A 13,853-nucleotide genomic window follows, 5' to 3' on the forward strand; every position below is an offset into this window, starting at 1 on the left:
ATATTCATTTTACATTTACATAATGGTTTATACAATATCCGTAATTGATGTGCTAATATAAAAATTTTAAAAGGAAAAAAATATGATATCTACAATTTAAAACATGAAAAATAGATGTGAAAATAAAAAATGGATTTATAATGAGTGTGAGAGAATCATTGTCCATTTCAAATATCCAATATTTTTTTAAGGGGGATTTAAATTCCTCATTATTGGAAGGAAAGGGGAAAATACAAGGACATACCATGTTTGAAAAGATAAAAAAAATATGAGTAATCTTGGGAATAAAAATTTTACTAGATAAATATTACAAATTGATATATCTCCAATCACAAAAACTATTCTAAACATTTATTTAATATCTTGTTGACTGTGGTATCAAATTTATTTATTATCACGTTAATTTGTAATTTTTTTTTTAAGAGCAAATGATGGGCATTTTCGCATTTACTCAAAAATAAATGAATAAATAAATATAAAATTGTAGCACTGGAGATTGTGAGCTTTCTTTAACAGAAATACCGAACATCCACAACCAAAAGAAATGGCTGCTCCATTGTCCCTCAACTACCTCAGACCACCCTTATCCTCAGACAATCCTCTTCCAAAAAACCCCACCATCATCACAGCCATTGCCACTGAGAACAAGAGCAACATCATCAACAACTCAACTCAGCCACACCATGTCTAGTTTCACTAGAAAATTGCTCCAACATGAAGGAGCTAAAGCAAATCCATGCCCAAATGCTCAGAACCGGCCTTTTCTTCGACGCATACACCGCCAGCAGAATCGTTGCCTTTTGTGCTCTCCAACAATCAGGGAATCTCCATTATGCTCGTTTGGCCTTAACCCAGATCGCCAATCCCACATCCTTTACTTGTAATTCGATAATCCGAGGCCACACGAACAAGAACTTGCCACGTGAGGCTGTTCTTTTCTACCAAGAAATGATAACTCAAGGTCTTGCTGTCCCTGATAGATTCACATTTCCTTCGTTGTTCAAATCGTGTGTGGATTTGCGTGAAGGGAAACAGCTGCATTGTCATTCGACTAAGCTTGGTTTCGCTTCGGATACTTATATTCAGAACACGTTGATGAATATGTACTCGCATTGCGGGTGCTTGGTTTCGGCCCACAAGGTGTTTGACAAAATGGTTGATAAGTGTGTGGTATCTTGGGCGACCATGATTGGAGCTTACACGCAATGGGATCAACCGGGTGAAGCTATTAAGCTTTATGATAGGATGGAAATTGAGGGTTTGAAAGCTAACGAGGTTACTTTGGTTAATGTTTTGACCGCGTGTGCTAGAGCGAGAGATTTGGGAACAGCGAGACGGGTGCATAAGTACATTGATGAGAATGGTTTTGGGTTCCATGCGGTCCTTATTACGGCTCTTATGGATGCTTATTGCAAGTGTGGTTGTGTGTCACTTGCTAGGGATTTATTTGACAACATGCCAGAGAAGAATTTGGTTTGTTGGAACATTATGTTCAATGGACATGTTGAGGATAGTGATTATGAGGAGGCATTGTTACTCTTTCGAGAGATGCAACTCAAGGGCGTTAAGGGGGATAAGGTGACTATGGTAAGCTTATTGCTTGCTTGCAGCCATTTGGGTGCTCTTGAGCTTGGTAAATGGTTGCATGCCTATATTGGGAAGGAAAAAATTGAGGTCGATGTTGCCTTAGGAACAGCACTTGTGGACATGTATGCGAAGTGTGGGAGCATAGAAATTGCAGTGAGAGTATTCCAAGAACTTCCTGAGAAAGATGTTATGACTTGGACGGCCTTGATTGTAGGTCTTGCAATGTGTGGCCAAGGGGAGAAGGCATTGGAGTATTTCCATGAGATGCAGATTGGAGGGGTGACACCAGATGCAATTACCTTTGTTGGGGTCTTGGTAGCTTGTAGTCACGCCGGATTAGTGGATGAAGGAATTTCACATTTTAACTTGATGTCTAAGACATTTGGCATTCAACCTAGTATTGAACACTATGGTTGTATGGTTGACCTATTAGGCCGAGCTGGCTGCATAGCTGAAGCAGAGGAGTTGATACAGAACATGCCAATGGCACCAGATCATTTCGTTTTGAGAGGGCTTCTGAGTGCCTGCAGAATCCATGGCAACCTTGAGGCTGCAGAAAGAGCAGCTCAACAGCTTCTAAAGTTGGATCCAAACCATGTAGGAACATATGTGCTTCTATCAAAAATATATAGCTCGTTAAGGAAGTGGGATGAAGCTGAAAAAGTTAGGGAACTCATAGCTGAAAGAAACATAAAGAAGCCCCCAAGTTGCAGTTTGATTGAGGTTGATGGTGTTGTTCATGAATTTGTGAAGGGAGATTCATCACATCCACAATCCTCAGAGATCTATAACATGTTAGAAGACATGATAAACCGATTAAAGAAAGCTGGTTATGTTCCTGACAAATCAAAAGTGTTGCTTGATGTGGAAGAGGAAGAAAAGGAGACTGCACTTAGCCTTCATAGTGAGAAGCTAGCCATTGCATTTGGGCTTGTAAGTACTGAACCTGGTACCCCAATTCGAGTTGTAAAAAACCTTCGTGTATGCAGTGATTGCCACACTTTAACCAAACTCATCTCCCGGGTTTACAATAGGGAAATAATAGTGCGGGATAGGATTCGGTTTCACCACTTTAAGGATGGAGCTTGTTCTTGTAGGGATTTTTGGTGATGTAAGAATCATCCTATACTCTTTAGATATTTACCAATTTTTTTGCATTGTGTACCATATTCATATACCTCAGGTTTCTTTTTTTTCACTTTTGAATCCGTTGATCTTTTGTGCATTAGGTACTAGTACATTCACATAAGGGCAAAACTTACAATATTTAGATGTTATTCCTTAAGTTTCCCTCATTCTACCATGTGGATTTTTTCTCATGGGATGCAAGTGAATTTTTTTTTAGTTAAGTAAACACATGACTAAATCTTAATAGGACAATTTAAGGAACAACACTTAAGGTATTGTACCTAAGTTTTGTCCTTCACATAAATGTCCCTACTCTCTACAAGTTCAAGCACGTGTACTTGAAGTATTACTCAGACATACAGTTGCTTATAGTAATGGAAAATCTAATGAACTTTGTCCCAATAGTAGGTTTGCAGCCCTAAGCATCTTCTAATGAAGGCATGGGTGATAAGAGGAACGTTCATACTCACTAGTGAAGCAGGTCTCTCTTGCACCTACAGAACTTAAATTGAGAAGAGATACAAAACCGTAAAGAGAGAAAGATATTACTAATCATTACTTGCTTGAATTAATAAAGCATAATATAAAAATAAATAAACTCTCGTCTATAATTTGAGGTTCCCTATATGTCTATCTGATTTTAGCATAGAGCCTTATACAGAGAAAAAGAAATATTGTTGTAAATGAAGATGGTCCAAAGCAACATAGAGATAAGATTTGTGCGGTTAAAAGCCATCCACAAGAACAAAAGTTTATTGGTTTGGATTGCAAGTGCCAGATCAATTCATGTAGTAGGCACACACAAACGATGAAAAAGTTATTAATTCTGAGCAAATCCACATGACATCTCAGTCTCAATCAGAAGCAGTGCAGAGAGGTCCAGCCTCTATCCGAGGCCTTGTTTACAATTAAGAACCATGCCGACACCGAAGTCCAGAAGAAATTATAGAGAAGGCACACACAAGGAAAGATTAGTTGTACAATGATCTGGGTTCGCATGCATTCCCAATAAGCTCAACCATTTAACATTTACAAATTATGATTTATCAGTAAGCCTTTCCTAAAAGCAATTTACCATTACTGACACAAAGTTGAATTAGCTGCAGCTCAGTGCTGCATAGTAATATCCTATCCTTATCACAAAAGGCAACAAGGTAGTCAAAGGAGCCAACACCTTGTTTAGTTCGAGGCATGAGGCGACAAAAAAGTGATTAAAGTGAGAGGCCAAATTCTAAACATAGTTATCATACATATAAAACTTAAATCAGGGCAAGACTTGTGTCCAGTGAAAATTTTCACCGGACATGGACACGTGTCCATCAGGGCAAGGCTTGTGTCCAATGAAAACTTTCACTGGACACAAGCCGAACCCAATCATATATACCCAATGTCTCGAAATATTATAATTGAAGTATTTTTTAAATGTGTCGCATGAAGAAATTAATCCATTAATTGACGTCAAAAATAGGCTTAATAATTAATTAGTAATAAATTAATTAATCTAACAATAAGTTTTAACTTTTACGACAAATTTTTATAAATTAATTAATCTAAAAATAGGTTTTATAACAAGCTTCTATAAACTAATTATCTAATAATATGTACTGTATTACAACAACCTTCTATTAATAATGGGGGATATTATAAATAAATAAAAAATTGGGGCTTTCGCCTTAGCACCTTTGTCATGGCTTAAGGTGGTCATCTTGGCTCTAAAGGCAAGCACCTCGTCTTAGATGTGCCTCCTCGCCTCACCCGGATGCCTAGGTGAGCACCGGCTCACCTTCGACTACCATGGAAGGCAAGCACTCAAAACTACTCCATTGTATTCTTAGAGACAATAAACAGTATTCATTATAACAAGCTACACATAACATTTGCTGTGTCTGAGAAAAATCCAATGTTCACCTTATAGAAAGCAGAACCAATCATAATTTCCACAACCAACAAGCTCACTCAGCTGCTTTGAGTATATGGGGTGCAAGGAAGTTCTTCAGTTCAGAAAGCCATAAAGAATTTCTTTACACTAATGTTTAGCCGTTAACATCTGCATGGAAGTGAGTTGAAGGCCACTAGCCTACTAAATTACAGAGAGGCCTTAAAATCAACCTTAAAATCACTAAGTGGGTGTATAATAATCACATTACCAAGTCCACTAGGATCCTTCACTTGTCTTTTTGATTGACAAAAGCTTTATTTAAAGAATTTCAAAAGATAGGAGGAGGGGGTGGGGGAGGGGAAGGGGGGTAAATCCCCTGAGAAAGCAAAAATACATGCAACAATTAGTATTACTCCCTAAAAGCAATACAAGAACAATATAGAATTGTAAAAGAACAAAAACACAATCATTTGGCAATGCCAAAACATTCCTAGGATCCTGGGAAAGTGCTAACAGAATTTAAATTCTAAGGAAAATAATAGATATGATCTCATACAGAAAATTTCTTAAATCATTAATATTAGACATAAAACTTCAAACTCTTCACTTGGCCTCTTCACCAATGGGCCAAAAAAGATGAAATATAGCCAACAAAATCTTTCATACAGAAGCAAGTTTACCAGGCATGCCCTTTCCTTGATTCTCATCTCCAAAATCATCACCATCATTCTCACTGTCAGTCTGCTTTGAAGCTATAGACTCACGCTGCAATGGAGCACTGCCAGCTCCAGTAACCGATTGCTGATAAAGAATTCCACCAGCAAGTGTAAAGAGGAGGCACAGCAAACCAAATGGGCTGGCATGCTTATCCCAAATAAACACATTGATGGCAACCGTAAGAAACTTATTCACAACACCAGTCACTGTAAAAGCTGTAGCAGAGATTGCCTTCCTTGCAGCAAACCCAAAGAAACTGATGGCCAATCCAAAAACACACGACAATGACACTGCCAAGAATGGAACAAGATCAAACCAATCCCCAGAATTAGCTCCCAACGCAGCAAACACATCGACATACTCTCCCGTAAGAAACCAAAACACAGGAGCCATCATCAACGACAACAAGTTATTATACAACACAAAACCCCAAGTGTTCAACCCAAGATTCGTCACCATATGTTTGATATAAACCATCTCAGTCGTGATTGTCACCAAATAAGCAAATGCCCATGAATACGCAGTCAAAGTAAAAGCTGAATCTGTTGCCACATACCCAACAGCTCCACCCAATATAATCACCAATGACAAAAAAGTGAGCTTTGATGGGCATGGCTGTTTCCTAAACGTTGTATCCGCTAGAGCAACCAAAAGGGGTGTCAATGATCTAAACACTATAAATGTATCCACATTCGCGTGACGAAGAAGATTCGTGTTGGTAAAGATTGCCAAATAGAAAACAATGGCAGCTGGTAAAAACTTCTTGGCAGTCTCAATTGTAAATGGATCATGGTGCAAAAACCCCAACTTCCCCAAAACCCAAACTCCTAGAGCAGAAGTTAGATACTGCAATGCAGTCAAAAGGCCAGGGTAATTGAATTTGGTTATGGCAAACTTATTTATCACGGCAAGCAAGCTAGAGCAAAGCGCGTACCCAACCACGAGACTGCTCGTGGCATAGTACTGCTTCGCAGAATCCAATCGAATCGAAGACATTATAAACTCTTTAACTCTAATCCAATATATATTCAGCCAAATTAAGTGCTAAACCTAGTAGATCTTCAACAAATTTAAAGAGCTATAAACCGAGATTGCAAACTGAGAGAGGCATATGAATCAAAATTGAAAGGAAATGAAGCAGTTAAGGAGTTCACAGCAAAATCTGAGACATGGGTATTCGAAATAAATACCAGAAAAACATAAATCTATGAAATTTAGCTGATATTTTACTACCCTTTTGGAATAAGATCAGTAACAACAGAATTAAAGCATGAAAATGAAACCCATCAGAGAGATTTTGAGGTACACATCACCGAGACAAAGAGGAACACAGATCTTGAGCCCCCAAACAAAATGGAGATAAGAATGTGAATCGGAAACAACACCTTAATGCTCGAGTCAGAGATCGAGAAATGGTTCCCCAGAAGAAAATATGGGTGCAGTGCGTTAGAGAGAGAGAGAAAATGAGAGACAACTGAGGAGGGTTTGGTAGTCCTATGAAGGGGTTTGGAAGAAAATCTACGGCGTTGAATTGGTAGTACTAGGACGAAGGTGCGCCAGTTTTTCCAACAGCATTATATTTATCAGATTGTTTTTGTTTTCTTCACTTCTTTTTTTTTTTTGTTTTCTTCACTTTTTGATTGGGCCTAAAGTTTTTTTTTGTTTTTTTTACTTTATTAAAGAACGACGTCGGTGGATTTTATCACATGCGAAACGACCTCGTTTGTGGGTGACACCTTCCCAAGTTTATGGTAAATTAATTTCCAAAACTATCAAATAGTACACCATATCGCTGGATGTGATGTGCATAGCATACCTTTTTTTTGAGAATCAGATGTGCATAGCATACCTGATACCAGAAAAAAATAAAATAAGAAATCGTGGCAGCCTGATTTACGTTCTTTTTTTAGTTCGTGAAATGTTATTTGTCGGAAATTAAGGAAAAGAAAATTTTATAGAGCGGAAATTACAAATTATATTTCTAAAGTTTGACAGTATTTGGATTTTATATCTTAAAGTTTCAGAATTTAGATTAAACACCTGACATTTCAAAATTTGAATTTATTCCATAAATTTTAGGGGCGTTTAGATTTTACTCTCTAAAGTTTGGGGTATTTAGATTTTACATCTTAAAATTTCAGAATTTTGAGTATAAAATCTAAGCACCCTCAAACTTTAAGAGATAAAATCCAAATTTTGAATCATTAGGATGTAAAAACCAAATACCCTTAATTTTAGAAAGTAAATTTTAAATTCTGAAACTTTAAAATGTAAAATCCAAATACCTCCAAATTTTAAGAGTGTAATTTACAATTTACCATTTTAAAAATATGTGTATTTTTGTACATGATTGTTTAATAAGAGCTTCTCAAAAGTCTAAGTGAATAAAGGTTAAGGACCATTTACCATCCAAAAAATTAAAAAAAAAAAAAATGTTAAGGACAAAGTTTAGCTCTAAACAATCAACTTTTTTTTTTTTTTTTTTGATTTGGTCTAAACAATCAACTTATGTTATCTTTATATTGGTGGTACGAGTCCAAGACTCCAAGCAAACCCTTTTCCTAAATTTAGAAATTAAGAAAACATATTTTCAAAAAATAAATAAAAAGGAAAGTATTTTTCTCATATTTTACTCCATAAAAGATTTTGTCATATTCCCCGTCAAGCTAATCAAATGATTCAATGTACCTTCCGGTATCCCATCAAAAAACAAAAATAAATAAATAAATAAATGTACCTTCAGATATTTTAGGATGTTGAACTGGGATTTTTTTTTTTTTTTTTTTTTTTTTTTTGGAAAACGGATGTTGAACTGTTTATGAACAGAGAGTATTAATATCTTTTTCTCTTTTTTTTTTTTTTTTTTTAGAAGAAGAGAGACCATTAATATCTTGAATTCCTAATAATTAATGAAGAGGAGGGTTGGAATCTTGGTTGATCATTTTTTTTTCTTGTTTATATATATATATATATATATATATATATCTTATTTTTACTTTATGATGATTACTCAATATTATCAGGTCAAGACATTATTTAATTTTTGGAGTAGACATTTGAACCAAAAATCTTTTGTTCGAAGACAAGATATTTTATTAGTTGAACTAACTAAAACTCACTTCTGTTTATGTATACTAATTCTTGTCAATTTACATGCCAATCAAAGTATCAAACCATACCTAATTTAAATTTAAAAAAAAAAAAATCTGCTTCTAGTACATGATTTTTTCGGAAAAAATAGTTTCTATGATGAAAATTTTTTTCCTTTTTTTTTTTTTTTTGCTATATATATATATATATATTGTGGAAGGGAGGAACTTGAGAAGTAAAGACTCATCATATGAAAACATCCCAAGGAGACAGCTAGGACTCATTGTTCATTAGATTGGGCCCAATCCAGACAAATAACCAAATGCTAGAGATTGAAGGGAGTATTCCGTCTGAGGAGACCGAGGAGCAAGGTCCCTTGGAAAACCAGGGTCCAACCCAAGAACCACCAGGGTGTAGGCCGAGCAAGGAAGTGATAAGAGGTAGATGAAGGTAGGAGGAAGCTTCTAGAAGAAGCATCCATCACCTCCACATTCAATGTTCTCTGCCAACCCATCCTACTGCATTAAATGTCGAATGGCTCCTGAACAGTGCCTCCACAGTTTGCTCAGCTTACTCTACCACCACCAACAAGGCAATGATGGGACAAGTATCTAATACCATAATTAAGAGTCGTCTAGTTGGAGGGCTAGGATGAAAACCCCCTACTATATAAAGGGAGGGAAATCCCCACAATGGTGGGGAGGTTTTTCGACAAGAAAGATCTAAGAAAAGAGAGAGGAAGAGTGATTGACCGAGGAAGACCTTCAAATAACAAATTATACTTTCCTGGACTTAATCTTTATCCTCATTCATTATTTTTATGTCTTATTTCCTTGTCATTGCCAAATCGACTCACATAGGCTTGAAACATTAACCTTGACCACCTGCCTCTTCAAATTAATTGTATTGGGCCTTCTAACCAAGCCGATCTAATCTTAATTTGAGCTGAGTCTAAGGTTCTAAACCACATACATATACACGCACACACCCCTAGAGACTTTGGGCCTTGGCAAAATATTGGGGTGGAATAAATCATATATTTTTTGTCCTAAAATAGATTAATGAAATTGAATATATTTAATATTTCAAAGAAACACAATTTTTACTTGATTATTATTATTTTTTTGTAAATTAATGTTCTTAATCACAAGTTTTTTGTTGTCCTTTTTCAACCGTTTACTTGATTGAGACTCAAAATGCTAAGCTATTATAATGCTTAAGGAAATAACTAAACATTATACATTTTAATATCACAAATGAAACTAAAAAAAGAATAATGGTGATTTCTTTTGTACATATCTATAGCAAACTAGGCAACTTGTGTATTGCCAATAAAATTATAAAGACGATAAGTGTGGTTCAAGTGATAATCTAGTACTAATAGAATTCTTTGTAATGTCTCATATCTATCGTTCAAACTCTACCTTTTCCCTCCCCTCCTTCATTATGTAGAAACCAAAAAATTTTATAAAGATGATAAGTTCTCATAGAAACTTTTATAAATAAATTATATAAATATATATATATATATATATATCGCTTACTCAAATGTATATATGTGTGTGTGTGCATGTGTATAAATGTATGCATGTGTGTGTATGTATGAATGTGTTTTCAATTTTTCTTCAATATCATAATTCAACCCTTTAAAAGGTTTAAAATATCTATTTTTTATAATAAAAATTTGTAGAAGTGACATTTATAAAGGTGAAAATAATAGTCCCAAAATATATTTTCATTTTCGGAAGTAAGCTATCTATTACAAAATTATGGGATCATATCACTTCTAATTTATTAAAGTGCAATTCTTACAATGTGAACTAATTAGTCCTCCTTTTCAAAAAAAAAACTAATTAGTCCAATTAGAGCGTGCTAGGTTAAAATTAAAAACACAAAAAACAAAACAATCTTAGCTTCCACCTCATTCATTGCTAACAAAACATAGAAAAAGTCTCTCTCAACATAGTTAACCTTTTTCCCCTCCTTTTCCCTCATTTTTTTTTTTCTCTTCTTCAAAACATATACCAAATGTCTTGAAATTCACAATTGAACAACACCCGAGTCTCAATCTTGTTCAAGCACAAAGTTGTCTCTCTCTCTCTCTCTCTCTCATGTGTTTATATAGTAACATAGACAAGAGAGTTGTCGACTTCACTAATTTCGGATTTGTTTGGAAGCTAAGCTAAACTTTTTATTTACTTAGTGCATTCTAATTGAACTAGCTATCACATTGAAGGAATTGTACTTTGTAGGTGATATGATCCCAAATCACCTTCATAAGGCAACTTGGATCTTTTCAAATCAAGCACACATATTACTTAATTCATAAATTTGAAAGTCTATAAATTCGAACTTAATAATATGCTCAATACAACAATAATAATGAAGACTAAATCCCAAAATTTTTGGAATCAGCTATAAATCCTTAACAGAGTAAGGGCAGCCATATATATTATACTCTAACATTTTATCCTATCCAAAATTATAGTATATCATTTCCTAAATTTTATTTTATTTTTACTTTATCTACTAGTGTTATTTCCAGTCATTATCTACATATTTTTTCATTAAGACTTAAATTTAATTACTCTTCCTCGTTGATATATCATTTGTCTTCATTTGCATAAACTCAAACTGCTTATCCTCTCTCTCTCTCATCCTATCCAAAATTATAGTATATCATTTCCTAAATTTTATTTTATTTTTACTTTATCTACTAGTGCTATTTCAAGTCATTATCTACATATTTTTTCATTAAGACTTAAATTTAATTACTCTTCCTCGTTGATATATCATTTGTCTTCATTTGCATAAACTCAAACTGCTTATCTCTCTCTCTCTCTCTCTCTCTCTCTCTCTCTCTCTCTCTCTCTCTCTCTCTCTCTCTCTCTCTCTCTCTCTCTCTCTCTCTCTCTCTCTCTCTTCTCTCTCTCTCTCTCTCTCTCTGTGTTATCTTTATTTTTTTCACTTCTATGTTTAATAACTAATGTATTCATTTTTTATATGAATGCATTTTTCATGATGCAAAAAAAAAAAAAAAAAAAAAATCACAGCTTTTAAGCACATGCATTTGAGAAATTATAGAGTTCTCTGGTGGACCACATCATTTGTCCACCATTTCATTAAAAAACTTCTACTTACTTAAAATTGTTGAGTCAGTAATTAATTTCTGTTTAAAATTTTTTTCTAACTAACAATTTTAAACAGGTGGAAGTTTTTTAGTGGAATAGTGGACCACATCACTTATCCACCATGTGAATCTTATAATTTCTCTTGCATTTTGAATTTAACTTTTTGAACAACTCCATTGGATTGGAAGATAATAAGAAATTGGACAAAACAAATTTACTAGCATTAAAGAAACTTTATGAAAATAATAACCAGTGCATCTTAGTTTTTTAAAGTAATTTGACTGATTTCTAAAGAAATATCAATGTTCAAATCTTCCTCCCGAATTATAAAATTATAAAATAAATAAATAATTCTTTTAGTTATATAGAAATATCTTTTATTTAATACATTTTATTTTTTTGAGAAGAATTTAAATAGGACTTTAGTAGTAAGTATTCCCCCCCACCCCCACACACACAAAAGGTACTAAAATCAACCAACAAAAAACATCATACATTGGATTCCACTGCCAAGAGCCAACCTTGCCGTGAGAACGTGAAAATTTTGAATGTCAGACCAATAAAAGTAGTAATTAATTTCTGACAGAGGTTGGATACATGTGACAATGATTTTTATCTTTATTTTATAATTTGGTCTTTGTGATAGTTATTGTGTGACATTGTGGTACAACATTTGAACCCCACCAAATGTGATGGGATGCACTTTCAAAAAAAAAAAAAAAATGTGATGGGATGCACGTTTCTGAGGCTAGGTCCAATCATGGGTCTCTCTAACTCCCCCAAGTTATAGTCTATTAGCCCAATAATTTTGTTCCCCAGGCCCTATGACCCCTCTTTGGCCCAAATTCAGACTACTTCTAGTACTTTCCCTTTTCTCATATTTTTTTCCCTTTTATTTTTCATAGCTATTTACATTTGGTGGTTAGATAATTGATCCCCATAGTCTTTATTTATTTATTTATGGGCATCATATTTACCACCCAAAATATCGACACTCCATTTAAAAAAAAAATCGAAGATGTATTCCCTAAATAAATTAAAAACACATAGATTAGCACAACACAAATGGTAATATAACTATGTAATACACATGACATATGCAGCATTAGCCATTTATGTTGAAAAATAAAAATTATTTTTATTATATTCAATTAGAAAACTTTAAAAAAAAAAAAAATTAGAATCAAGTAACACCTAGTATAACTGTTACATTTTAAAAAAAATTGAAGATGTATTCCCTAAATAAATTAAAAACACATAAATTAGCACAACACAAATGGTAATATAACTATGTAATACACATGACATATGCAACATTAGCCATTTATGTTGAAAAATAAAAATTATTTTTATTATATTTAATTAGAAAACTTTAAAAAAAATTATGATCAAGTTACACCTAGTATAACTGTAAACAAAGTTACATCATCACATATTAACTTTCTTAATTTTAGTTAACATAGTATACAATAGAGACGAAATGAGGTTCTAATACAAATACACACTACAAACTCCACAAAAAAGTTATGGTAACATGACATACGTCATGTATACTAAAATATCATGTCACCACTTATATTAAGGGTAAATTAAGTATTTTTCTTCTTTAGGGAGTGCATTTAAAAAAAAAGGTTAAATTAAGCATCAATCATGCAAATTGATAGTTTAAGAGGCATTACAACATGAATAATAGTTTAGGATGATTAGTATAATTTAAAAAAAGAAAAGAAAAAAAGATATCATTATAAAGTAGTATTTATGAGTTTGAACCTCTGACCAATAAAAGATAGGGCAAAGCTTTTGTCTAGCGCTCCAATGCACTAAATAGGACACAATGTGAACAAAAGACCAGATTTGAACATGTGTTTGAATTGTGTCAAGTCTACTAAACTAGAGCATTGGATCTGGTATTATAAAACCTAGTACTCAGTAACAACATCATTGGCTAGTTACTTCGCTTACTCAAGCAACAGTACGACACCACAAATTAAAAAAAAAAAAAAAAATGAGATAGTAGATTGTGATTAAGAAAACAACACTTTCATATAGGACTACTATTAACATCACTTCTTATATATAAATCACAATATGTCACCTTAATAATTATGAAAAAAAATCAGGGAATTTGTTTTGTTGTATCCATGCACATACTCTTTTTATAAGTTACTCCAAAGTTTAATACTGTTCAATTCATTAAAAGAAAAGAATAAAAGAAAAAAAAAATTAATATTGCTCCAAAGTCCAAAGGGCTTTACATGGCAGTATAGTGTCCTACACTCCTACAACTAGCCCATTGTGTCTTTCACAAACTATATATGAGC

General features: G+C 33.8%; 1 protein-coding gene and 1 pseudogene across 2 annotated transcripts; one reads left to right on the forward strand and one right to left on the reverse strand.

The window, feature by feature from the left end:
* Positions 1-513: 513 nt before the first annotated feature.
* On the forward strand, positions 514-2,826 carry LOC115977007 (annotated as a pseudogene). The gene has a single exon (XR_004088480.1). The product of XR_004088480.1 is annotated as a pentatricopeptide repeat-containing protein At1g08070, chloroplastic-like (transcript).
* A 2,149-nt stretch (positions 2,827-4,975) lies between these two features.
* LOC115977008 (GDP-fucose transporter 1) lies at positions 4,976-6,916 on the reverse strand. Its single transcript, XM_031098627.1, has one exon. It carries the CDS (start codon positions 6,305-6,307, stop codon positions 5,255-5,257), a length of 1,053 nt encoding a protein of 350 aa, XP_030954487.1. The 5' UTR covers positions 6,308-6,916; the 3' UTR covers positions 4,976-5,254.
* Positions 6,917-13,853: the final 6,937 nt, after the last annotated feature.

The sequence above is a fragment of the Quercus lobata genome, chromosome 2 (assembly GCF_001633185.2).
Source record: "Quercus lobata isolate SW786 chromosome 2, ValleyOak3.0 Primary Assembly, whole genome shotgun sequence".
In the NCBI taxonomy this organism is placed as follows: domain Eukaryota; kingdom Viridiplantae; phylum Streptophyta; class Magnoliopsida; order Fagales; family Fagaceae; genus Quercus; species Quercus lobata.